This window comes from Abramis brama (assembly GCF_963993115.1).
Source record: "Abramis brama genome assembly, chromosome: 4".
Classification (NCBI taxonomy): domain Eukaryota; kingdom Metazoa; phylum Chordata; class Actinopteri; order Cypriniformes; family Leuciscidae; genus Abramis; species Abramis brama.
The window spans coordinates 43408622-43435266 of record NC_139966.1 but is presented as its reverse complement, the minus strand read 5'-3'; the positions used below and the strand labels follow the sequence as shown (position 1 = coordinate 43435266).

Below are 26645 nucleotides of genomic sequence, written 5' to 3'. Positions count from 1 at the left end.
CAGGAACAAGTATGTACTCTCTCTTGAATTCATTTTATTGACAGGAAACTTTACATTTAATATTTTAATTTTCAAAGTTCTGCAATCCTTTGGTTACTGCTGCACCCTTGTGGTGTAAAAACAGCTTAAGGTCCCGTATTATGCCCCTTTTCACAAGATGTAAATAAGTCTCTGATGTCCACTGAGTGTGTATGTGAAGTTTTAGCTCAAAATACCCAACAGATAATTTTTTACAACATGTTTAAATTGTCATTTTTTGGGGCTCAGAAAAACGCGCTGTTTTTAGTGTGTGCCCTTTAAATGCAAATAAGCTGCTGCTGCACGGCACAGGGGGTGGAGCTTCATGAGCTCGCGCTTACGCCGCCTTCACACTGGCAGTTGAAACCAGCTCCGTAATACGCAATACGCCCCCAGCGGACGTCGTACTACACCGTTGAAAAGCGTCGGAAGCGAGTAGAGCAAAAATGGCGGAGAGATTAACGGTTGATTTTGTCAGTGTCAGAATGTACAATTCTGTATGATCTCTCTGTTGAGGGGGTTAGAGACAGGCTGCTGCGTGGAAGAAAGTTCCCCAGGACGTTGACATGTCAGGTCGGCTAAATGTGATATAGTGGTATAGGGCTTTTAATTGTATTAACTGCCCTAATAACGTTAGAAAATCATGAAAATAAAAAAATGACATGACAACTTATAGTTATAAAATCATTATTTATTTTATTAAAAGTTAAGAATTCAGGTTTGTTTATCAGTACCATAGCAACGCTAACTTCCGCTGGAATTGTCGGATAGGAACCGTCCGTAGCCTTTCGCAAGAGTTCAATTTTTTGAACGCATCCGGATGACCAACGGACACGATTTTTTTCGCACCGCACTCGTTCGGACCCGCTTCGGACCCATTCGCATGCGGTCTGCGAATCTCCATAGGAAATGAATGACTTCCGGTCGTTTTGTAGCCGTATCGGAGCTGATTTCAACTGCCAGTGTGAAGGCGGCGTTAGTCTCTCAGGACAATTTCATCTCACGGAATGATGATAATATCAGAAACTCTCAGTAACGGTGTTCATTTCGGCCCGGAGTCGGACAATAATGCCTACAGAGTCAGAGTGCTGTATAGAGATGGAACAGGTATAGTTTAGTATTTGTCATGATCTGCTTGTATGTAGCCTATCCATTATTAAGTCTGCTGTTTCGGACCAGGTCCGAATGATGATCAAACATATACTGATGAGTTTAATTTAAGTTTATTGTACATCACACAAAAGATGAAGCGTCAGTTTTACTTCAGAAAATCACGTAAGAGCTGAGTAAACACAGTAAGTTATAAGAAGTGCGCAAGTACATAAACGAATTTCGGTAGAGTTGAGGGAGCATTTTCTTTGAAAACAAAATAATTCCACCTCGTCTTGGCTGCCTCAGATTTAGGGAGTAAATAGAGAGAGCTATGTGTGAGAGAGCCATCCAGCCACACAACACCTACAACTCTTGGGAGACATTCTCGTCAGTGCAGCAGCTGTGAACTCGATCAGGGCGGGTCTATGTTGAAACGGCAGTGTCTGTCAACACTCGTGGGCGGGGCCTGTGCTTAGTGACGTCACTAAAACAGCATTCTGAAAACAGGTCGTTGGGAGACACTGCTGATGATTTATGGGGATTAATAAAAAAGGAGTGAGTGGATTTTTATCACTATTGGCTGGTTGTGTACACACACTGCCAACACACTTTTATGTCCAAACAGCATGCAAAAGTGAATTTTGCATAACAGGGGACCTTTAATATTTAGAATAGAATAAAATAGAACAGAACAGAATATAATGTATTACCACTTAGATCAAATTGTGAGATTTGATGAATTTTGATGAAACATTTATATTCTATCTATTGTCACTACTTGTTCCATTTCCTTGAACTGAATTTTTAACACATTTTATTATAATCTTTAGTGAATTAGTATCATAATTTACTTATACATAGACACTAAAAATATTATTTGTTAATGCGTAGCTGATATTGCTGTAGACGTTAGCGCTTCATAATTTACAAACAGATAGTCACTTGTCTCCATCTACAGGCGTAATTCAACTGTAGGCTGAAGAGCCACTGAAAAAAACTACATGTATGCCTACTGATTTATTACAATTGTTAGTTATATATATAAATGTTTTCATGGTAGTCAGACATATATAAATATATATGGCAATATTTTGTCAGAAATGTAGGCTAGTTACATCCTATCTTCTTGTCACAGTTAAAATCCTCATTTCAATAAAATGTAATAAATATTGTTTCGCCAGGTTAGCCAACTGATTATTAATCACTCATACCATTTAGATCTAAGTGGCAATAAATGATATTCTGATGCAGGGAGGAGATCCAGTCAGATGATTAAGGCCAATTTTTATTTCTGAACAGCAGACAATCAAATAATTCATTTGATAATTAATCAGTAATTAGAAGAGTTAAAATCACTTCTAATATTTCCAAGTAAAATATAATTAAAACACTCTGAGTATAATATCTTAGCCTAAAGATAATTAAATTTGGTTGAGAGATCTCTCTTTGAAAAGGTTGCGAAGGAGCAAGGTCTGAGTCGACTGACCAGAACAGAAAATATCAGCTTATCAGCACAGGGCTAACTTCTTCTTTCCGATCTCATTCAAGCAAACCCGAAAGACAAAGACATATCTTTCTTTTGTGGTTTCACACATTGAGGCGGACACACATTGTCTCATACCCCAAATGTTAATCTTAATACAATACACAATACAGAACTACTGCACATGTCTCTTCTGCAAGATGTTCAGCTAAGATAACATTCGTTTATCACTTTATTCTGAGACATTCGGGCATTCGTGGTCTGTCTATTGGAAACTTATAGACTCTTGACCTCATTTAAACAGCTATAGCTTACAAAAGTTCACCCAAAGTCAATCAGCTACATTTGAGGCATAAATATGAATAAAATAAAAGCATTTCATATTTCAAATGATACTAATGGTAAACACATCAAATGATAATTCTAATAAGAAACACAACAACATGATATTAATGATTTCTTAAAATAAATGATTTTTAGGATCTAAATGATTAAATGATAAAGCATAAGCAAATGATAAAACATAATCAATAAATATATTTTTTCCCCTGCTTCATCATATTCTATTCTAAATATGAAGCTGTTTTTACACCACAAAGGTGCAGCAGTAGCCTAACCAAAGGATTGTAGAACTTAAAGATAAAGATAATAAATATAAAGTCTGCTGTCAATAAAATGATTTCAAGAGAGAGTCGCCTATACTTGTTCCTTTTACTCTTATTTTATGTAGGATTATGAAAAGTGTCTCATCATGAAATGGTATAACTTACAAAACAAGTCAGGAAGTCATCAGGCATCTTCAGAGCCGCTGCTTTCACTTCTATCCACTTCAGCCGTGGACGCATCTGAGCGCAGTTGATCTCTGTGACAAGATCTCGAAACTTTAACTGATCTCTTAGATATGCAAGATGAGAGGATACTTACTTGCAATACTTGTGGTCCCACTTTTGAAACATTGCATTTGCGGTGATGTGAAGAACTTAGATGGAGACATCAAGGACTTTGTAGTTGGTAAAAGTAAGTTGTTCGTTCTTACTGACCATCGACTACATCAGATGAGACTCGATCTTTCTGAGGAGAAGAGGAAGGACATCACTAATGCCACTCATCAAAATAGAGTCAACATTCTAGTGCCTTTTGACGACAACGACACCCTGATAACCTGTGGGACCTTTGGAGATGGATACTGCGAAGTTCTTGATCTGAATGACATTACAAAGAGTATTTACTATGAAAGTGGTTTATTGGTAGGATCGAGACAGAATGAGAAATCTGTTGCGTTCATAGCAGGTCCAAGTACCGGTAGGTACCTTTTGGTTGGGAAAAATGATGAACACAAAAGCACTCAAGATTCCCAGTATCCTGTTGTTAAATTGTGGAACACTTTAACGTCTCAGTATATGGGTATTTTCAACTACATAGAAGAAGGAATACACCCCTCCATCCAGAGCACCGCTAGAGATGTGGAGTTTGTTGACGGATTCCAGAGAGTTTCTCCCTCAGAGTCCTACTTATTTCTCAATGCAAAGACTGACTCGGAGAGGAAAGTGCACGTCCTGTGGATGGACAGCAATGAAAGAAAAAAGAAAGATATCTTCAAATCCCTACAGGCTGCAACGATAGAGTGCTGCAATGATAAAGCTCGTCCAGTGCTCGTCTCCTCCACCGTTATTCCCTCAGGGAACGGTGTTGTTTGGGCAGGAGTGTTCAGTGCGCAGAATCAGCAGGATCCGGAGAACACCGCGCTGGCTCTGTACAACATCAGTACAGTTCAAGGCAAAGTGAAGGGTTTCTGCACTGCTGGTAAAAAATGTGATTCTGAGGTTGGAAAATCAGCATTTATGTGCTTTTTTATTTTTGTTTTTTTATTATTATTATTATTATTATTTGTGATTGGATTGTGTGGTGCTGCTTATAGTATAGATTATTCTATTTTCATTTCTTTTGCTGTTGTTTGTTTTCCTCTAGCCTTTTGGCAATATGTTATTGTATGTGAGTGGATGAATTGTATGTCACAGGCTAGAGTGGGTTTATTTACTTTTTTTTTTTTCTTTTTTTTTTTTTTTCTTTCCTATTTGTATTTCATTTATTCCCAATTCTTTTGTTTGTCTATTTATTTATTTTTATTTTTTTGTAAACAGCCTCTGTGTGGGCGGAGCCAGGGTAGTGCAAGAGACTTCACTGTAAAGTGGGTTTTGGTTCTTCTTTTTTTCTTTTTTTTTTTTTTCTTTTCTCTTGCTTAAGACATTTGCAGTGCTGTGTAGTGTGAACCTTAATGTCTTTTAACCATACTTATTAGTGCTGTGAGTTTGCGGTGTGTAGACGTTGAGCTCTAGTGTGTACTACTTATAAGGCTCTGTGCCTCCGTCCACTGGTGGTAGTGATAACTTAGCCTTCTTTTAGTGCTTTCTCAAACCGCTCTACTGGCTCCCATGCTGATGGTCTGTTGACTTCTAGTTACATTTATTTTGTTTGATTTATTTTTGTTTACATTTAGGCCAACCAACACCTTCAACTATTTATTAATAAATATTGTATTTTTATACTTTTCTACGAACCTGTGTTTGTACCTTTTATTGGGGCAGAGTTCTCCTTCCTCTGACACTAAATACCAGCTAAACTCAAGGGGTGGCGTAGTCAGTTGTACAATTAGGGGGCGCCACATTTTGGCGCAGTCGGCAGGGTTATTTTTTTGAAGTGTTGTTGGTGGGTTGGCCATATTGAGCAGCACCGTGTGAGTGTGTGTGTGTGTGTGGAGAACAGCAGCTGGCAGCATGATGGACTCGGACAACGCCGGTGGAGGATTGGATGTGCAGCTGCAGCAACTGCGGGAGCGCGTAGCCCAGCTCCAAGCTGAAAATGAGAGACTGTCAGGTGCACAAGGAAGCGACGCTGGCGGGAGTGGTTCCCTGCCAGTACGAAGAGAGCAGGCCGTATATCTGCCCAGAGAGAGACGGTGCTCTAAATTCTCCGGCTCCGTAACAGCTGGGTCACTTTCTATTGAAGAGTGGAGTGAAGAAGCACAGAGTTGCATTAGGTCGAGGTACATGTCTGATTTAGAAAAAGCAATGTTTTTGTATGACCATTTAGAGGGCGAAGCCCGAAGTGAGATTAAATACCGACCTGTAGCTGTAAGAGAAAACCCTACAGAAATAATTTTAGTGTTAAAAGAGGTATATGGATGTTCTAAGTCATATGTATATTGGCAGCAGTGTTTCTTTGATAGAAAACAAAGAGAAAATGAGTCATTATTTGAGTTTTCCCATGCATTAATGGAGCTTATGGAAAAGGTGAAACAATCCAAGGGGGATTCAATTACTAATCCGGACATAGTGTTAAGAGATCAATTTTGTGAGAATGTGCGAGATCATATGCTGCGAAGGGAACTTAAAAGGCTGGTACGGGCTAATGGGCATTTGTCTCTCTTGGATGTAAGACGGGAGGCCACTAGATGGGTAGAGGAGGGTCAGACAAGTCGTGACCGGATTCACCGCGTACTGGGGCGTAGTAGAGAAACATCTTATATGTCTCAGTGTGACTCCACTGTTGCTCAACCCTCTGAAATGGCAGAGTTAAAGGAGATGGTTTTAAAGCAGCAAGCCCAACTAGATATGCTGGTCCAACATTTGGGACAGTCTACTGGTAAACCTTACGCCCCTCAGTTAAATAGGGAAGGCCGTTTTAAACGTGCTCCTAATGGTCAGCCTATCTGTATAAGATGTGATCGACCTGGACATATAGCCCGGTATTGTCAATCTGCCCCTAGCAACAGTAGACCTATCTCTCACACGTTATCGGATTCCATCAGTCAGCCAGCGCCCCTTGCAAGTAGTTCTAATAGCCAGCTGGGAAACTAGAACCCCCCAGTGTGCAGAGCCGCACACTGGGAGGGGAGGTTTCTGGCTCTGTATGTCCTTCCTTTCTTGGACAGTTAGTGGGGAAATGCCCTGTGTTGAGTGTGGTAATGGGAGGTGTGGCAGTTCCTTGTTTAATTGACACTGGATCAATGGTTACAACTGTAACTGAGAGTTTTTTTAGTAAGCATTTTAGTAATTTACAGAGGAAAGATTGCAAGTGGTTAGGCCTTAAGGCAGCTAATGGGCTAGACATACCTTACACTGGTTATATTGAGTTGGATGTGGTCGTTTTAGGACAGTGTATTCCGGGAAGGGGGATATTGATTGTCAGGGATCCACCAAATGGGGCCCTCCAAGATCGCAAGGTAGCTACCCCTGGCATATTGGGTATGAACGTACTTTCAGAGTGTTATAGAGTTCTCTTTGAGCAGCATGGTTCACAGCTCTTCCACTCCCCTCCAGTTAAGTCGGCGGCCCCAGCAGCTCTACGGGCCCTGCGACATTGTGAGATGGTCCAGACCCTCTTCAACGCCCCCAAGCCGTTTAAGGTTAAAGTCCAGGGGAAGTCTCCGATCCGCATTGGGGCCGGTGCCTTGACTATGGTTCCAGTTACATGCCCTCAGCTGGAGACCGTTGAGTTCCTGCTCGAGCCGCTAGGTTTTGAAGATGGACAACTGCCTGAAGGTCTTCTGGTGTCTCCTACCCTGGTCTCTGCCAAAAAAGGCCTTTTGTATGCCCCTGTAGTCAATGTTGGGTGTACGGAAGTGTGGCTTTCCCCCCGTCGTGTCGTTGGGACTGTGCAAGCAGTAGTGGCGACCTCAGTTGGAAACAAATCTGTCGCCACTGAGCCCTCATGGGAAGAGTGTTGTGCTTATGTCTCTACCCAGGAGGCAGTCACTTGTTCAAGTGCCCTTGAATCTGTTCTCCATATTGTGTGATTGGATTGTGTGGTTCTGCTTATAGTATAGATTATTCTATTTTCATTTCTTTTGCTGTTGTTTGTTTTCCTCTAGCCTTTTGGCAATATGTTATTGTATGTGAGTGCCTTAATTGTATGTCACAGGCTAGAGTGGGTTTATTTACTTTTTTTTTTTTTTTTTTTTTTTTTTTCCTATTTGTATTTCATTTACTCCCAATTCTTTTATTTGTCTATTTATTTATTTTATTTTTTTTGTAAACAGCCTCTGTGTGGGCGGAGCCAGGGTAGTGCAAGAGACTTCACTGTAAAGTGGGTTTTGGTTCTTCTTTTTTTTTTTTTTTTTTTCTCTTGCTTAAGACATTTGCAGTGCTGTGTAGTGTGAACCTTAATGTCTTTTAACCATACTTATTAGTGCTGTGAGTTTGCGGTGTGTAGACGTTGAGCTCTAGTGTGTACTACTTATAAGGCTCTGTGCCTCCGTCCACTGGTGGTAGTGATAACTTAGCCTTCTTTTAGTGCTTTCTCAAACCGCTCTACTGGCTCCCATGCTGATGGTCTGTTGACTTCTAGTTACATTTCTTTTGTTTGATTTATTTTTGTTTACATTTAGGCCAACCAACACCTTCAACTATTTATTAATAAAGATTGTATTTTTATACTTTTCTACGAACCTGTGTTTGTACCTTTTATTGGGGCAGAGTTCTCCTTGCTCTGACACTAAATACCAGCTAAACTCAAGGGGTGGCGTAGTCAGTTGTACAATTAGGGGGCGCCACATATTATTTATTTATTTATTTTTATTTTTTACAAATGTTTAGGCTTAGTAGTTCTACCGGTTTGAGTTATGTATAATAATTGTAATAGAATATATAATATGTTGAACTTAACTTCACAAACTTTGAAGTTGAACTTAACAAAACTTAATTTCACTATTCACCAGAGTCATAATAGTTTTGTTCTTTGTGTTGCAGAGTGGTAGTAACCTTCAGCCGCTCTCTGTGGTGTTCAAGTACAGCTCAATGTCATCAGTGGCAGCAGTTAGAAGTGGATCCTGGATTGTGTTGTTCATAGGAACCAGTGATGGACAACTGATAAAGGTCTCCTTCACCTCTCAATAAGTTTTCATTTCATTTATTAAACTCCTGCCCTCCATTTAATCTGTTGTTTACCTCTGCATTTGAACTACTATACAGTAACAATTTATGTTTTGTATTTCTATTTATTGCTAGCTGGTTTTGGATGAGAAATTCACACCAGGCTGTCCAATAGTGCTGTACAAATCTGATGATGAACAAGCAGTGCTTCCCAGAATGCACTTTGATCCAGTAGATTTCAAATATATCTACATCGCTGTGAGGAAAGAGGTGAGGTTTAGAAATGTGCTATTAACAAACAAACCATTGGCAGTATGTCTCTACTCAACTGTGTTACATTGAATCATCATACTTGTCTCTTTCTGCTCATGTTTTTGATGTAGCTCAGAAGAGTGTCTGTGGTTCAGTGTGATAAATACAGCTCTCTGAAAGACTGCAGAGCTGCTCTGGATCCTCTCTGCGGCTGGTGTGTGAACACACAGAGGTCATCTGCCTTTATCACATGGGACTTTTCACACATCACACATGCAATCTGATTATCATCACTTAAATGGTTTCTTGTAGAACAGTCTTTTAAGTTCTCATCATCTATATGGACATGGTGAGCAGTGTGCAAACAGATCTGTACGAGATAAACTGATGATGTTTTTATCCAGATGTTCTACTCAAGATGAATGCTCAAAAACTTCATGGGTGTCCATCCCAAAAAACTCTCTTAAGACACAGCTGCTTTCTTTTCAGATGACAGAGAACTCTTCTAGAAAGGTAGAGGGTCATAATCTGGAAGTATTTATCATAATTTAGGAAATATATTTAATAAATAATTTATATGACTACCAAACATTGCCCTCTCCTACACAGATTACTCTACATCTTGCCTTGAGTCTGGAGAGCACAGGAAATCCCGCCTTCTCATGTTCCTTCACCACAGGAAGTGTGAATCTGTGTGACGGGTCTGATCTGACTGCAGTTTTCCCAAACTGCTCCTGTAGTTTTCCTGACCACATACTTTATACTGGAGGTTAGTTTTCTATTGATGAAGTTGTATGTGCACTATTATACAGGACATTTTTGTAGTCAGAATATGATTTTTTTTATAACCATAAACATTTTTGATAATCTATTCAGTTTCAGAAGTCTCTGCTACTGTTACCATTAAGGATCAGAAGATCACAGAGACACTGACACTGAGGAACTGCTCCAGTATCATAGAAAACACAAATGCTGCTTATACACAGTGAGAAAATGAAATTCAGTGTGAAAAATTGCATAGTTGCACAGAAATATAACACAGATCTTTATAGGTTATATTAATACATCATATGTGCATGAATGCAGGTGTGTGCAATGTGTCTCATCTGGGTGTCAGTGGTCCTCTTCCTCTCAGCGTTGTGATTGGACACATGGACCTGGACGGCAGTTACTCATACAGGTGAGACATACTGTATTCTACAATCCAGTGCTTCATTATACGTATACGTATTGGGAAATATGTATACGTAACATTTATAAAGATTCAATATGATATTAATTCATTGTTAATAGCTTAAATATCATTGTGTCGACTGAAGAAAACTCATGAAGTAAATGAACCGCTCAGTTCTCTCTCTTTTTCTACTTTTTAGGATGCATGTAAAGATCTACTCTCTGAGATTATCTACAGTGTAAGTGTCATACTATTATGAACCCAATTTCACAGAATAGGGATGTTGTTTTTTCAGTTTGTTCCTATTTCAAATAAATGTGACTTTACAAGAGTCTGAGGATTTTGTTTGATTTTTGTGGAACTATTTGCTTTTAAAATTCTTTTAAAACAAAAGTTGCTTTCTTCTATATAATATAAGCAATAAATGATTTATCACAATCATTATGCTTTTTAAACTATAAAATATTATTGATCCATATTTACAATTATATTTAATTACTGCACATTATTATTATTATCATCATTTATAAAATGTATGTAATAAAATGTAAATTTATTTCTGTTGTTTATTAAAGAATGCTTTGGGTCATATATTAAGTGAATATGGATTTTTTTTCTTTTCCCTGTACGCCCTTTCTTTACTGAGTGCAACATTTTGTGTCCTGCAGGAGCCAGAGATTCTCTCTCTAGAGCCCAACAAGGTTTCTTTCCATGGCAGAAACAACGTTTTACTAAGAGGAAGGAACCTGGAATCTGTTACTAAAATCCATATTCAAGGGGATCTGGAGTTTATTCCTAAAGAGTGAGATTATGTGTGTTTGTGTTTAGTCGTATTTATGAATGTGTGTAGATTAAGATAAATGATATTGTATATCTGTGCATGAATGTTTCCCCTCAGATCTCCAGTGTTTGATCGCTCCAGCGACACTTTAAGGTTCCACATTCCTCCCAGTGGAACTAAAGGAACAGTGAAAGTGTGTGTTGTTACTCCTGACGACCGTTGTCATGGTAACAGTCTCATCACTTACAGTTCCCAGCCCAGCTGCACAGGAATACAGCCCACAGTCTCCTGGAGGAGGTAAGAGCTTTCAGACCACTGGTAGAACAGCTTCCATATCCCATCAGTGCCTTGAGATGAAAACTGCTCATTTTGAATGTCATGCTCTTGGTAATCTAATGGCATTTTAATCATGAAATATGCAAGAATGCTGTTTATATGGAAAATGAAGGTTTGCAAAGTAATAATCTGCTGAGATACTGTGGAAAAACACATATATTTGAGATTAAAAGAAATGAAATCAGAAGTTAGAGTCATTAAGTAATTTCCTCTGTGTTTCATAATTCTGAGAGCTGCAGTTTACTGACTCACATGTGACCTTAGACTAGTATTGTTTAAATTTTTAGAGGTTCAGAAAGAGCAACCTGCTTGCTGACAGCAAGACCATTCTTAATATTCTGTATTACTGGCTGAAATGGTTAATATCTCTATAATAAATATTTTAATATATATTTTAATATCTCTTCATTCAGTGGTGGAAGGAAGATTGATCTTCAGGGGAGCAATATGGAATTTGTGGAATCTGTTATTGCCCGTCCCTCTAATAAAGAGCTTCAAACACAATACAGCAGAAGCTCAGAGGTAAGACGTGTGACATATAGTTCAAGAATTTGGGGACAATAATATTTTTTGTTGTTTTTGAAAAAAAAAAATGTTTTGAAAGAAATGTTTTGATATATTTTTTCAGTATTATTTAATTAATGGAATGTACAAAAGTACAGTATTTATTTGAAATCTTTGTAAGACATTAAACATTAAAAACAACTTTGTCACTTTTGCAGCCTTGCTAAATAAAAGTATTAATTTGTTTATAGACAAACCATTAATTATTTTCATGTTATGGGTGGTAACTGACAAGCAATATTAAAATTCTAAAATATTAAAATTTTATAATATATATTCACTAAATATTTTAGAATTTTAATATTGCTGGTCAGTTACCACCCATAACATGAAAATAATTAGCAGTTTGTCTGTATCAGCTCATGCAATTTTATTGTGTTTTATTGCTGCACGGAGCTTCACGTGTCACATGTATTGGAGTCATATCTTCATTGTCTCTCTTTTCTCAGGATGTGTGGTTTCTTTCCCCCCGTTATGATGGCAGTGGATTGTTAAGCTTGTCAATGAAAGTTGGAAACTCCACTGTGGACTGTAAGCATTTGTCCTACAAGCCTGATCCAGAATTCACTGGATTCACCACCTTTCAGGTGGCCAACGACCTACAGGTCAACATTAAGGTGAGTTTAGTATTACAGTGAGTTTAAGATCAATGTACAGTCTGCATGTTTTGGCACGCATGCCTATTTTTTCAGGCCCTGGTGTTAAACACTCTCAGTAAATATATTATTGTGAGCAGTCAGTGTTTTTGCACATCAGCATGTGAATCTCACAACCTCCACACTCTTCTACCTCTCTTTCTCAGAAAAAAGCAGATGCATTGAACTTGAGTATGAGTGAGGTGCAAGTGACGGGTCTACAGGGAGATCAGCAGTATCCGTGTGTTTTGGAGAAAATTGAGTACAATGCCATCATCTGTAAGATTAAAGGAGAATCAGGAGCCGTCACAGAAGTGGACTCAATAACTGTACGTCTGGTTTTTGAGATTTTCAATTCTTTGGTAAATATTGTCGTAGATTTTTTCCTAAACCGTACCTAAGTCTACCGGGGCCGTCTCCAGTCGACGATCTCCCTGGGTCGTCTCCAATCGACGCTTAATAAATACCGGGGCCGTCTCCAATCAACGATCTCCCTATATAGCTAACTAACTTGCTTCCCTAACTAGCTTTCTTCCTGCGCAGGAATAATCGACAAACAGACCTTAGCAAATGTCCTTTAAATGCTTTAATCAAGGCCGAAGGATCTCTCGAGCAGTTCTCAGAGAATCTCTCCCAAGAAGAAGCAAGGCCGAAGGATCTCTGACAAATTCCATTGAGAATCCCACCAACTAAAAGAATACAACAGTTTTTATAGAATAAGGAGTCTTATTGTATTTTGGAAATAAAACATCCAAAAACACAGGACAGAACGTTTTAGTACATTGTGTTTCAAAGTGTTATCATGTTAGGCCTGAAAAGAGAAGTAAGGTTAGATGTTGGCATGGTTAGTTTAATATACAGTTTACTATTTTATCTATTAAATATATCCGCCACACTATAAACATGGTTCATAATTTGACTTGATAATTGCTGCTAACACTGCTGTGTTAAGTTTAATGTAAATCTTATTAAATCAACTTTATGAGATTAAAAGACATTGCTTTTCATTGTCATTTCAGATCATGATTGGTTATTACGTTCTCATGATGGGGAATACAAAGGATTTGTTCTGCCTCAGTCCACAGAACAAACCTGGCCAAGTGTGAAAGAGCAATCAACACACTCACAGAAAAAAAAAATGATTCTCCAAAAAAAAAAAAAAAAGTTTTTTGTGAAAAAGTTTAAAAATTATTATTTGCTATTTTTAAGACTAGAGAGCTCTATACTTTTTATATCTGCGTCTTTCTATGGAATTCTACTTGGACTGGTTTGTTATTTACAGTTATTTTGTAGGAGAATGCTTTCATTGATTCTTTTCATCGAACACCTAGAAAATTCTTCTGTTATTTTTTGTTATTAATCTGATAATTTATGTCAGCATTATACTGCCTTACACCTCATACTTACTAATAAACATGCCAAACATAAAATCCTTTAAAAGAGAGTCTGGTCTGATTTAAATTAACAAGCACACATGAACTCACAGAAACATGCTTTTACTTCTGCAAGTCACCAGCACACATTTCAGAGCACAGCGTGGTTACTCTAAAATAAAATATAATATAATTTGTCTATATCTCTAACATGATATAAACCTTAAATATCGTAAGAACACTAAAAGGTCTTCTAAACACAGATCTGAATAGTTGTATATGTATCATCATCACATGTGTTGTGTACTAAAGATTCCACATATGCAAAAGTGTGCAAATAGTTCAGCTTGGCTAAGATTATTATTAGGCTGTTTTTGTTGTTATTATTATCATCATCATTATTATGCCAGAATGTGTTGCATGAACCGATGAGTTAAATAATGATTTTTAATGTAAAGAATTATGGTCTTAAACTGATAGGCTATTTAGTCTACTTTCTTTCTGCATATACTGTAGGCCACAAATGTAGACCTATGCTTTTTCTATCGTCTGCGAAGTGCGTAATATTTGTGTCCAGTTACGATATTTGTTTCATATTGATTTTCAGAGCCTTACATAGGAATCTGGACACAAATACGAATGTTATTATTAAACAAGTTGTTATACAAACTACGTGGAAAAAAATCTTACTTCATAAAAACCCCTTCCTGTTGATGTCATCAGATAATTTCTAAAACGTTTAGGCCTATTCTACTTTTTAATTGTATGCTTCGGTATTCAAAGGAAAGCAGATCTTATTTCTTTTTTTTATTACATTTCACTAAAGTAACTTTTTGGATAGATAAATGTTTCAGAAAGTAGGCTAAGCTACAATTTCTCTGTATTTAAAACACCCCACCCTCCTCTCACAGCACTGCTTCACTTCACCCGCGGACACGTCTAGAGCAGAAGATCACTGTGACAAGATCTCAAGATGAGAGGATACTTACTTGCAATACTTATGCTCCCACTTTTGAAACATTGCATTTGCGGTGATGTGGTGAACTTTGATGGAGACATCAAGGACTTTGTAGTTGGTAAAAGTAAGTTGTTCGTTCTTACTGACCATCGACTACATCAGATGAGCCTCGATCTTTCTGAGGAGAAGAGGAAGGACATCACTTATGCCACTCATCAAAATAGAGTCAACATTCTAGTGCCTTTTGACGACAACGACACCCTGATAACCTGTGGGACCTTAGGAGAAGGATACTGCGAAATTCTTGATATAAATGACATTACAAAGAGTATTTACTATGAAAGTGGTATCTCGGTAGGACCGAAAGAGAATGAGAAATCTGTTGCGTTCATAGCAGGTCCAAGTACCGGTAGGTACCTTTTGGTTGGGAAAAAGGACAAAAGCACTCAAGATTCCCAGTATCCTGTTGTTAAATTGTGGAACACTTTAACGTCTCAGTATAAGGGTATTTTCAACGACATAGAAGAAGCATCAACCCCCTTCATCCAGAGCACCGCTAGAGATGTGGAGTTTGTTGACGGATTCCAGAGAGTTTCTCCCTCAGAGTCCTACTTATTTCTCAACGCAAAGATTGACTCGAAGAGGAAAGTGCACGTCCTGTGGATGGACAGCAATAAAGGAAAAAAGAAAGAGATCTTCAAATCCCTACAGGCTGCAACGATAGAGTGCTGCAATGATAAAGCTCGTCCAGTGCTCGTCTCCTCCACCGTTATTCCCTCAGGGAACGGTGTTATTTGGGCAGGAGTGTTCAGTGCGCAGAATCAGCAGGATCCGGAGAACACCGCGCTGGCTCTGTACGACATCAGTACAGTTCAAGGCAAAGTGAAGGGTTTCTGCACTACTGGTGAAAAATGTGATTCTGAGGTTGGAATATATTTGATTTGATTTATGTATAATAATTGTAATATAATATATAATATGTTGCATGGCAAAACTTAATTTCACTATTCACCAGAGTCATAATATTCCTGTTCTTTGTGTTGCAGAGTGGTAGTAACCTTCAGCCGCTCTCTGTGGTGTTCAAGTACAGCTCAATGTCATCAGTGGCAGCAGTTAGAAGTGGATCCTGGATTGTGTTGTTCATAGGAACCAGTGATGGACAACTGATAAAGGTCTGTCTCATATCTTATTTTTCACTAACTTCTGAAAAACCCTCTTCTGTAGACAGAATAAGGCTGCAAGTAAGCAAGTTTTATGTTATTGTGTCATTTATGTTATTCACGTGGTCATGAAAATGGACTCTAGGTTTAAAAATGGTCATGGCATTAAAATGATAGGCCTATAACTACTGCAAACACAACAAGTGGTTTCTTTCCCAAACTTACTATTGAGAGCAAAAATAATATTAGATCTGTGCATGGATTTGGCCATTCACATATTCTATAACTAAACATCTTAACCAGTTTTTAGTTCAAGGAACACTAATCTCTACAATGGTAACTTGATTTAAAAAAAACACATTATCTTCAGAAATATGAATCAGATTTAGAAAACTCACATTTATTGCATTATTACACAGAACAGAACTTGAAACATAATGAATATAATAAAACATAATTATATATTTATAATACTGAGACCCATCACTTTCAACTATTTCAATGGTGAGTACATTCAGAGTCTTTAGTACATTTCAATATAGGCTACTAGACGTATATTTATTGCTATTTTGTATGTATTGTTTTTATTATTATTGTGTTGTTGGTGGAATTGAAGAGTTTTTGTGACTTTAGGCAAAATGCAAATGGGTTTTTAGTGTAGTTGTATGCTGGACTATATTGTGTTTTGGTATTGTTTTAAATTATATTATATATTTAATTATATATGTTCTGGCAATGGTCCTGCTGATTAATATGACATCATAAAACAACATGTATAATCATTTTATTATACAATTAGATAAATAGTGCTTTAAATTTCATGCCAACTACCCATATATTAAACCTTTAGTTGCAATAAAATCAATGTAAACAAAACAATGTGCAAAAGTGAATAAAAAAAAATATCGAAAAAATTACAATTTAAATAAGACCTACACACAGACACTTGGAAAAATAAATGAATAATTATAAGCAATGACTAATAATATGCTTCATCATATTTTCACTCTGACTCTCTTTTTGTCTTTATATTAACAGTCTGTTTTAGTTTCTGTTAGATCTGTTTTATAGTTTGTAACTTAGTTTCTGCATTTCTGAGAAACTTGAGCACTTTTGTGGAATCTGTGAATAATCATTCGGTGATAGGAACTCGATATCTTAGTGACATGAGATTCATTTATTCAATTACATGAGTAAAGCACAATCATATGATTTGATTTGAGTAAAGTTTGGATAATGATGCGGTTTGTATTTTTAGTTTATGTTGGATGAGAAATTCACACCAGGCTGTCCAATAGTGCTGTACAAATCTGATGATGAACGAGCAGTGCTTCCCAGAATGCACTTTGATACAGATTTCAAACATATCTTCATCGCTCTGAGGAAAGAGGTGAGCTTTAAAACTGTACAGTTAATAAAAAGTGATACTCAACATTTAAAATATGTTTTAACCTGTTCTTTTTTCAAGCTTGACAAAATTTGTGATGCATATAGACTTTGGCACCTTTTCATGATTTCATGATGCTGAATTTACACACTTATTAACTGTAAATATATCCATAAAAAAAAATCAAGTGTAATGTACATTTATATCACCATACCTTATATTATCCTGACATTAAATTAAGAAACTATCTAACACTGCTGCAATGGGTTTTACTAGAGCTGCGGAGGGAACGACTGTAACTGACAACAGATTTCTTCTGACTGCTGTAATCAACCTATCTGGGGTTTTATTCTCATTTTAAAAAGCAATGGGAACGCAATAGAGGATGTTTACTTGCTTTCTGCTCATGTTTTTGATGTAGCTCAGAAGAGTGTCTGTGGTTCAGTGTGCTAAATACAGATCTCTGAAAGACTGCAGAGCTGCTCTGGATCCTCTCTGTGGCTGGTGTTTGAACACACAGAGGTCAGATTCATATCTGTTGCACTAAAGTATTTATTAAGTATATACTGTATGCTAGCTACTTAAAAAAAATTCTGTAACATGGCCAACATGATGCAACCTGACATAACAACTCTAAATTATATATTTCTGCTTGTCTAGATGCTCCAACCAGAACGAATGTTCAAATTCTCCATGGATGTCCACCCCAAAAGACTCACTTCAGGAACCTCTGGTTTCTTTTCAGGCTTGGGATGACAAATCTTCCAGAAAGGTATTATTATATTTGTTTAAAATATTACTATATTTCATTCCTTTGACAACATATTATCAATTCCTATCAATACCCTCTCCTACACAGATTACTCTACATCTTGCCTTGAGTCTGGAGAGCACAGGAAATCCCACCTTCTCATGTTCCTTCACCACAGGAAGTGTGAATCTGTGTGACGGGTCTGATCTGACTGCAGTTTTCCCAAAATGCTCCTGTAGTTTTCCTGACGACAAACTTTATACTGGAGGTATATGTATTAACGAGAGTACAATTCCATGACTAAACACTTACCACACTTAAGTACACTTAAAAAAATGCACTTTGTAATAATTTCAAATAAAAATGTTGTACTTTAAAGTATATTTTAAATCTTTGTTTTAATAAGTCAAGTACTTGATTTAAATTTGAACTGTAGTGTCAATGCGTTGTAGTGTCATTCAATATATTTCAAAAGTAGCCTACTTAATTGCAACCTCATCATTTCAAATGTATAATTACAAATATATTTAAAGAGCTACATGACATAACTTTTTAGTTTAGCATATTTCAGACAATAGGAGTATGACATTATATATACTTTAAAGGAAAAATAAAAAATTATTTCCCCTTGACTTCCATAGTATTTTATTTCTCTTGAGGGCGAGTAAAGGATGACAGCATTTTCATTTTTGTGTGAACTATCCCTTTAAGTATGTTAATTATTTTAATTGCATTTAATATAAATTTAATTTAAAAATTATTTTCATTTAATTGTAAACATGCAATTAATGTCTGAAAACATTATATTTAGTTTGCAGTTTTGCACACAAGTATATTTCTATAATAAGTAGTCAATCTTATTTTTATGTATGTAGGATTAAGCTGTTTACTGTGAATAGAGATTTCTGATTCATTAGCTGCTAAAGGTAATTAACTGGAAGAGTAACAAAGTTAAGGAAATGGTTAAACTATTCGTGCAACAAACCAGTCAGTATATGATTACAATAATAAATGAAGATAATGTTATATAACAAATTCCAGTTTACAATATCAAGCATAACGGACTGTTTTTGTACAACTAAAGTAACTATAGCGTATGACATCAGAAGCCAAGCACATTCAAAGTTAAAAATGTCTGCTTCTGCTAGATTAAAATAAGGTGGATAAAAGACAATTAGCACAAGGATTTCCAAATAACAGATCAAGAAAGTGTAAATACACAACATCAGACTCAAATCAGCATAACCTATGATGACATACATAAAATGTGCCGAATTCCGAAATCGCCTTCACTACTACAGTAATTAACATCATTTTTTTTCCTAGTCCTTTTTCTTATAATCCGTGTGGTTTTTTTTGTGGTGTTTTTTTAAACTCAGGGACTTGTCACATTGATTCAGTAATATGTGTGTCTGTTTGGCTGTAGGGAGGAAAGTTCTGTCTAACCACAGAGCAACCGCACAAGAAATGTCTTATTTCCACAAGTTATTTCCTCTCAATTTCTCAGCAACCGTAACCATGGTAGTAAGCCTCAAGTCATGACACCTCTGAAGCCGCAAAAAAAAAGAGACAAGACTGAGCTGATCAAATATAGTATATCTTGCATGCAATGTAAGCCACTTTAGATTCAAATGTCTGGCAAATGCATACAGTAAATATAAATGTGAGAATCCTGAGTCCTGATCAAACTTCAATTTTTTGGAGGTTTTTTTTTTGTGATTACCTATATCCAGAAAGCCACATAATCATTTATAAAATCTCATTCTGATTTTTTTGTAATCCATTCAGATTTAAAAGTCTCAGCTATAGTTGCTGTTCATAAGGATCAGAAGATCACAGAATCACTGACACTGAGGAACTGCTTGAATATCACAAATAATTCACCAAATCCTTCATATACACAGTAAGAACTGCACCGCCTAAAAGAGATTCTTTCATTCTTCAAAATGCCATAAAGTGTTTTAACACATTTCAGTCACGTTTGACATTAAATAAATGCAGGTGTGTGCAGTGTGTCTCATCTGGGTGTCAGTGGTCCTCTTCCTCTCAGCGTTGTGATTGGAAACATGGACCTGGACCGCAGTTACTCATACAGGTGAGACCATGTTTAACCAAACTATTCAATGCAGTATATTTGTTTATTGAGAAATAACAATTATCTTCAGAAAAAGTAAAGATGATTAATTTATAGCAGCAGCTATTTGCACTAAGTGAAAATAGTAGTTAGATGCTAATTTTACTTTTAGTGCAAATAGTGGTAGATACTATTTGCACCTCAGTGTATTGTAGTTTATATTAAAAAGTATACAATAACACTTTTTTAATATTTTCTTGATTGTTATTTAAAATAAATGCCTCTCCAACCTGACATGCAATCTGAAAAGGGAGAAGAATGAGTTCAGAAAACTACTTCTGTTATCAGCACAATTTTTTTGGTAATTTTGTCTGGCTCAACCAGAAAATGGTGGCCAGAGTTAGTATAAATGGCCTTTGCCATGAAGGCAGGCTGTTTGCACTTAATTTATTGTTGATAGCAGAAATATCATTGTGTTGACTGAAGCAAAGTCAGGAAGTAAATGAACCGCTCAGTTCTCTCTCTTTTTCTACTTTTTAGGATGCATGTAAAGATCTATTCTCTGACATGGACTACAAAGTAAGTGTCATGTGCTGAGGATTTTGTTTTTATAACAAAATGTTCAATTACTTATATACTGTGCTTTATTATGGGATTTTTCCTTGTCTTTGTCTGTATGATGTTTTCAATGAGCCCACCATTTTGTCTCCTGTAGGAGCCAGAGATTCTCTCTCTGGAGCCCAACAAGGTTTCTTTCCATGGCAGAAACAACGTTTTACTAAGAGGAAGGAACCTGGAATCTGTCACTAAAATTCGTATTCAAGGGGATCTGGAGTGTATTCCTAAAGAGTGAGATTATGTGTGTTTGTGTTTAGTCGTATTTATGAATGTGTGTAGATTGAGATAAATGATGTTGTATATCTGTGCATGAATGTTTCCCCTCAGATCTCCAGTGTTTGATCGCTCCAGCGACACTTTAAGGTTCCACATTCCTCCCAGTGGAACTAAAGGAACAGTGAAAGTGTGTGTTGTTACTCCTGACGACCGTTGTCATGGTAACAGTATCTTCACTTACAGTTCCCAGCCCAGCTGCACAGGAATACAGCCCACAGTCTCCTGGAGGAGGTAAGAGCTTTCAGACCACTGGCAGAACAGCTTCCACATACAGGCGTTTGTCAGTGTGGGGACTTTCTGTTGACTTTCTGTTAATTTTGTTAATCTGTTAAAGTCCAGGGAGTGAATTTCAAGGGGGAACAGAGTTCATGTTCAAAATGTAAAGATTTCCTTCTTTTATCCATGTAATAGACCCCAAACGCTGTGCAAATTTCATACATACTGTAAATAAAGTGGGATTTTCTATCATATCCCTTATAGAAACCTTTCTTTAAGAATACATTTTTAGTATAAATATATATATATATATATATATATATATATATATATATATTCTGTATAATGTATTTTTTTGTTATATGTAGTATTATTTTATACCAGTTTCACCTTCCCTGATTCTGAAGTCTGCTTTGTGATTAAATTGTTTTAAATATCTCTTCATTCAGTGGTGGAAGGAAGATTCATGTTAAAGGGATCAATATGGAATTTGTGGAATCAGTTATTTTCAAAGATCCTGAGAAAGTGATCCAAACACACTACAACCGAAGCGCAGGGGTAAGAAGTGCTTATTATGCTTTCATTGGGCTAAAAGTGAGTTATTACCCTAAAAGAAAATCCAGTCAAGCAGCTTACAACACTTTATCTGATATATGGAGATCAACAGTCAAACAGTATTTCACAGTCACACATATAGTGCATGAGAACTTTATCAGGTTGTTTCATTAATTTACTGCTGGTATAATTGTAAAACATTTTTTATAGTATTCCCAGCTTATATGTAGCTTCATTTAGTCATATTTTAATTGTATCTCTTTCTCAGGACATGTGGTTTCACTCACCAAATGGTTATCATAACACATTTCAGTTGAAAGTTGGAAACTCCATGGTGGACTGTAAGCATTTGTCCTACGAGTCTGATCCATTATTCATTGGATTCACCACCTTTCAGGTGGCCAACGACCTACAGGTCAACATTAAGGTGAGTTAGTATTACAGTGAGTTTAAGATCAATGTACAGTCTGCATGTTTTGGCACGCATGCCTATTTTTTCAGGCTCTGGTGTTAAAAACTCTCAGTAAATATATTATTGTGAGCAGTCAGTGTTTTTGCACATCAGCATGAGAATCTCACAACCTCCACACTCTTCTACATCTCTTTCTCAGAAAAAAGCAGATGCATTGAACTTGAGTATGAGTGAGGTGAAAGTGACGGGTCTACAGGGAGATCAGCAGTATCCGTGTGTTTTAGAGAAGATTGAGTCCAAGACCATCATCTGTAAGATTAAAGCCGTCACAGCAGTGGACTCAATAACTGTATGTCTGTTTTTGATATTTTCTTGCATATGGTAACTGTAATTTTGCCTCTTAATTAATTATTTGGAGGGGGGGGGTGGATCTCAGAGCTTGGCTGTTAAGTTTAATATAAATCTTAGTAAACTTCATGAGATATTTTATGATAGATATTATAGATCATTTATTACTTTGTGATTTCAGATCAGCGTTGGGGGTTCTGGTGATCTCATGACGGGAAAACGTCCAGAGTATTTGGTGTTTTTTTCTATAGTATTTTCTTTAATATGCTTATTCTTTATTCTTATCTTTTGCATTTTGTTATCAATTTTTCGAGTGTACACTATCCAATCTGTTTGTTCTATTCAATGGCCACTGCGATTCAGATACACACAAACACACAGTCTTTATAATTAAAATGATGCAGTAGTCCAGTTTATACCTATAAGTCAGAGACTACCACAGTAATATTATTCTTATATCATTTCTCACCCTTCTGATCTTGTCAGATCCATACTGTGGAGCTGTTCTCCAGACAGCAGGTGGCGCTTTACACTCACTTATTATAATACACCGTCCTATACACAGAGTCCCTACGGAGAGGACAAGTCAGCTATTTAGTACTGTATTTTGTAGTAGAAGGCTTTGAGTGTTTTGTTTAGTTTTTTCATTGTATCATTTCATTGTACCTACACAATTGCATTGTTCTCTTGTTAATCTTATATTTTATAGATGTAATAAGTATACTGCAAAACACAGTTTAATTACAAATAAACATTTTACAATGCTTTTCTTCAAGTCTATTTCAGATTATTACTACAGTTATAGGGCTTATCTCCGCTATTAATTGCAATATCATTATACTATATTTCTAAATACTGAGCAATACATACAAAAATGTGTGCCAAAATAAATCAGTGCCTATCGTCAAAAAATGCACAAAATGGAAAGGTTCCTACTAAGAGGTGAAAAAAGAACACAAAATGAGGGGGTGAAACCAAGAAAAACTCCAAACTCAATGTTTGCTCTAAATCGAACAATGCCGTATTTGATGTTAGACATATTTTCCTCTGTTATTCTGCTAATAGAGTCACTTCAAATGACCTTTGTGAAGAAGAACTGCTTCAAATAACTAAATTTACCATAATTATTCTGGCAGAAAAGCATAATTATTAAAATCACAAATACACACAGAGAAACACACTCATACAATTACAACACATGCTTTGAGACACAATCCATAAAAATAAAGGTATGGACTATAGCAACAAGATGAGCCGTATTCCTGAGCTCTTCGCTTGTGGAAGGATCAATAGCACATTATCTTCTAGGAAAGCCACTTCTTCATATTTTTGTTATGTGTATTATTATTTTTTTAAACAGTTAGATGGGGAGTCTGAGAGGGTAAATTAATTCACCCTTCTAATTCATCTATATTTATAAAGTAATGTCCAGAGAAGATATTAGTTTTTAATGACCCTACAAGTTGAAATAAACTATTAGACTCAAAATATGGAGACAATATTTTGTATGTTTTAAATATTTTAAATATGAGGTAAGAACAAAAACACTAAACTTGGTTAAGGTATTTATCTAACAAAATTATTTGCCGAAAATAAAAGCAAACTACAGCTACAGGTTTTATTTTACTTTGTGAAAAAATGCATAGAAAAACGAAAAGCTCACAGGAGAAAGCATACATTGACTACAACATTTTCTCTTGTTCATAATTTCCTTGTAGAGCCAAAAATTATGTCCACACAATCTGGCATGTTTCATTGCGTTATCATAAATAAAACAAGAGACTCCAAGCACAACTGTGCAATATGCTTACAAAATCTTTACCAAATTTTTAATAATTTTTAAATAAAGGGTGAAGATGCCAATTTTCCTAGGCTGGACATCACTTTTGCCCACTACTATGATTACATCAATTTGCAAACGTATTCAGGTTTCACATCAGCAAGAGAAACGCATCAGCAAGCCCTTCAAGGAATTAGAACATCATTCACAGAAGCATTGTGCTCACACTCACACACACACACACACACACACACACACACACACACACACACGAATGCTCCCCTGGACCACAGCAGAGAAACACGCAGTCCCGAACTCTCAGAAATTAACCCTACTGAGGTTTTTGGGAAAAGGGCATCTGCTTCCAATAAGCCCTGGTTAATACTTGTTATCTGCACATTCAGGGGTATGGAGATTTCTCAGAATCCTCGTCTGAACCTCCCCTCACAGATCCGACTCGCTGAAGGAGCGCCACAGGCTGTCGCCACGTCCCTGAGGCGACCCAATGAAATTTACGTGCAGGAATGAATAGAAATATGGAAAAATTTATGAAACTGAAAATAATTATGGAATGAGCGTAAATATGTTTTATAAACCCGACCAGACAGAACTCGTGACGGCAGAGGACGAGGTGTTCTGTTTTTGTTGGGAGGACTGTGCGAGTATTAATGAGCTAGTTGAAGAAAGAGATCTTATTAAAGTAACATATTTTCACATTTCTTCCATTCATTTCCTTTCATTTTTATACTGAGCAAATTGTATTTTTTATCTCATATTCTTAAACCTGTGACATAAACCTTCCTGCGTTTTTTTCTCATGGGAACTCCACACAATGTTTTTTGTAGGGATATTTGATCCCAATAATATCATGTGTGTGTGTGTGTGTGTGTGTGTGTGTGTGTGTGTGTGTGTGTGTGTGTGTGTGAGAGAGAGAGAGTGAGAGAGAAGGGTCATAAAACCTAACAGCCAGTTCACACAGGTGGCCTATTCACCCTCTGGCTAACACGACAGGTGACAGCTCTGTGCAAAGGTATTCTTTTCAACTCTTTATAGAGCCATTAAACAATCTGTGAGCAAACATTCCTGGAATTACCATTAGATATGAAAAATTTGTGAGGTAAATTCCACAAATTAGATTGAACTCTATTGCAGCGATTCAGTTAGGTCCAGTTCAGTGTTTATAGTCGATTCTTTCTGCCTGACTAAATAAAAGTGCCAAAAGCATGTGAAGACTGTAATCAGAGAGAGACTAAACTGCAGGGCAAACAAACCGGCTTTCCCAACACTAATTTAGACTCAGTAAATCTCATGTGACAAGGTGAGCTGAAGCGAAAGACTGAAAGAAAGAAAGCAAGACAGACAGGAAGAAACACTGATCTTCTTTGATACCTTAACAAGGGAAATGTATCAAATAAATACAAAAACAAAACATTCATCATTCATGCTACAGACATGAGTGAGAAACCAATAAAAGCTTCACATTCATTAACAATTTGATAATTAGTCTCTTTAAAGATAAAATAAAACAAAACTCATAAAAACTGAATATAACAACTGAATAAGGTAACCAAAAGAGGAATAGCTGTTTACTTGTGTGAATGTTTGAACTCAAAGGCTTTGAAACCAGGCACAACCATTAAAACGAGTAAATTATGTTACACCAATACAGCACCAAACCTTGTGCCATTAATCAAATTTATATCATTTATTGTGATTTGGGGCATGATGATCTGGTGTTTTTCTGAGAAATCTCTCGATGATTGTAATATCCAGACATTCTCATTCAAGCGTTAACTGTATTCAAGTATTATCTGCAATGCATGCTGGGACAATGCTATCAGGATGATATTGATAATACAAAGATATTAGCCGCATTAGTACTGTCCTTGGGTTAGGGCACTTTAAAAGAGAGAAGAGAAAAGAGCGAGAGAAAGAGAGAGAGTATGCATCAGAAGGGGAGGAGCTGCTGATGGGTGATCCTACTTGTCTGGCGTTCTGCCACTTTGTTCTAATCACCACTTCCTAGAAATCCATTTCCTGGTGTGTGGAATTCTGGGAAGCCTGCTGTACTGTAGGTAATCCCAGAGAAATTCCTCTCATCTCTCATCTCCTTAGACCATGAAAGAAGACACTCTCCTTCCATCATTCAACACATCAAGGTTGTGTGTGTGTGTGTGTGTGTGTGTGTGTGTGCACGCGCTGCTACCAGGAAGGCAGATGCCCTTCTGGGAACACATCTTTTGTTGCTGGTAGCCAGAAAAGCGTTTCAGGAGAGAAAAGAGAAAACGTTTTTCACTCATTATGTTCCATCTATGGCTCCAGTTGAGCACAGTGATGCGGATTCAAAGAGAGAAAGAAGGAGAGAGAGAGAAATGAGGAAATGAGAAATGCTCTATGTGCATAACAACCAAACCTATTAGTGTGATGGATATTGACTGACAGGAAGAAAAATTCAAATACGGTCATAATTTACTCACCCTCATGTTGTTTCAAATCTGTTTGAATTTATTTTATTTTATTCATGAAGCACAA

The 26645-nt window shown here is 36.8% G+C and overlaps 2 protein-coding genes across 2 annotated transcripts in view; both read left to right on the top strand.

Annotated features, from left to right (window-relative positions):
• The window catches only part of LOC311082194 (uncharacterized protein), a gene marked incomplete at its 5' end in the record, with an annotated part of 77672 nt that extends 64137 nt beyond the window's left edge, over positions 1-13535 (top strand). The window contains 7 exons of the mRNA XM_084112933.1: positions 10089-10127; positions 10558-10691; positions 10788-10967; positions 11420-11528; positions 12020-12187; positions 12373-12534; positions 13225-13535. Of these exons, the coding sequence (XP_083969059.1) occupies positions 10089-10127; positions 10558-10691; positions 10788-10967; positions 11420-11528; positions 12020-12187; positions 12373-12534; positions 13225-13311 (879 nt within the window). The 3' untranslated portion in view covers positions 13312-13535. The remainder of the gene's footprint in view (positions 1-10088; positions 10128-10557; positions 10692-10787; positions 10968-11419; positions 11529-12019; positions 12188-12372; positions 12535-13224) is intronic.
• A 6189-nt stretch (positions 13536-19724) lies between these two features.
• Positions 19725-23106, top strand: LOC311081295 (plexin-C1-like). Its single transcript, XM_084111768.1, has 9 exons — positions 19725-19737; positions 19846-19929; positions 20449-20487; positions 20624-20757; positions 20854-21033; positions 21468-21576; positions 21842-22000; positions 22185-22334; positions 22515-23106. The coding sequence occupies exons 3-9, from the start codon at positions 20476-20478 to the stop codon at positions 22725-22727; spliced, it is 957 nt and encodes a 318-aa protein (XP_083967894.1). The 5' UTR covers positions 19725-19737; positions 19846-19929; positions 20449-20475; the 3' UTR covers positions 22728-23106.
• The last annotated feature ends 3539 nt before the right edge of the window (positions 23107-26645 follow it).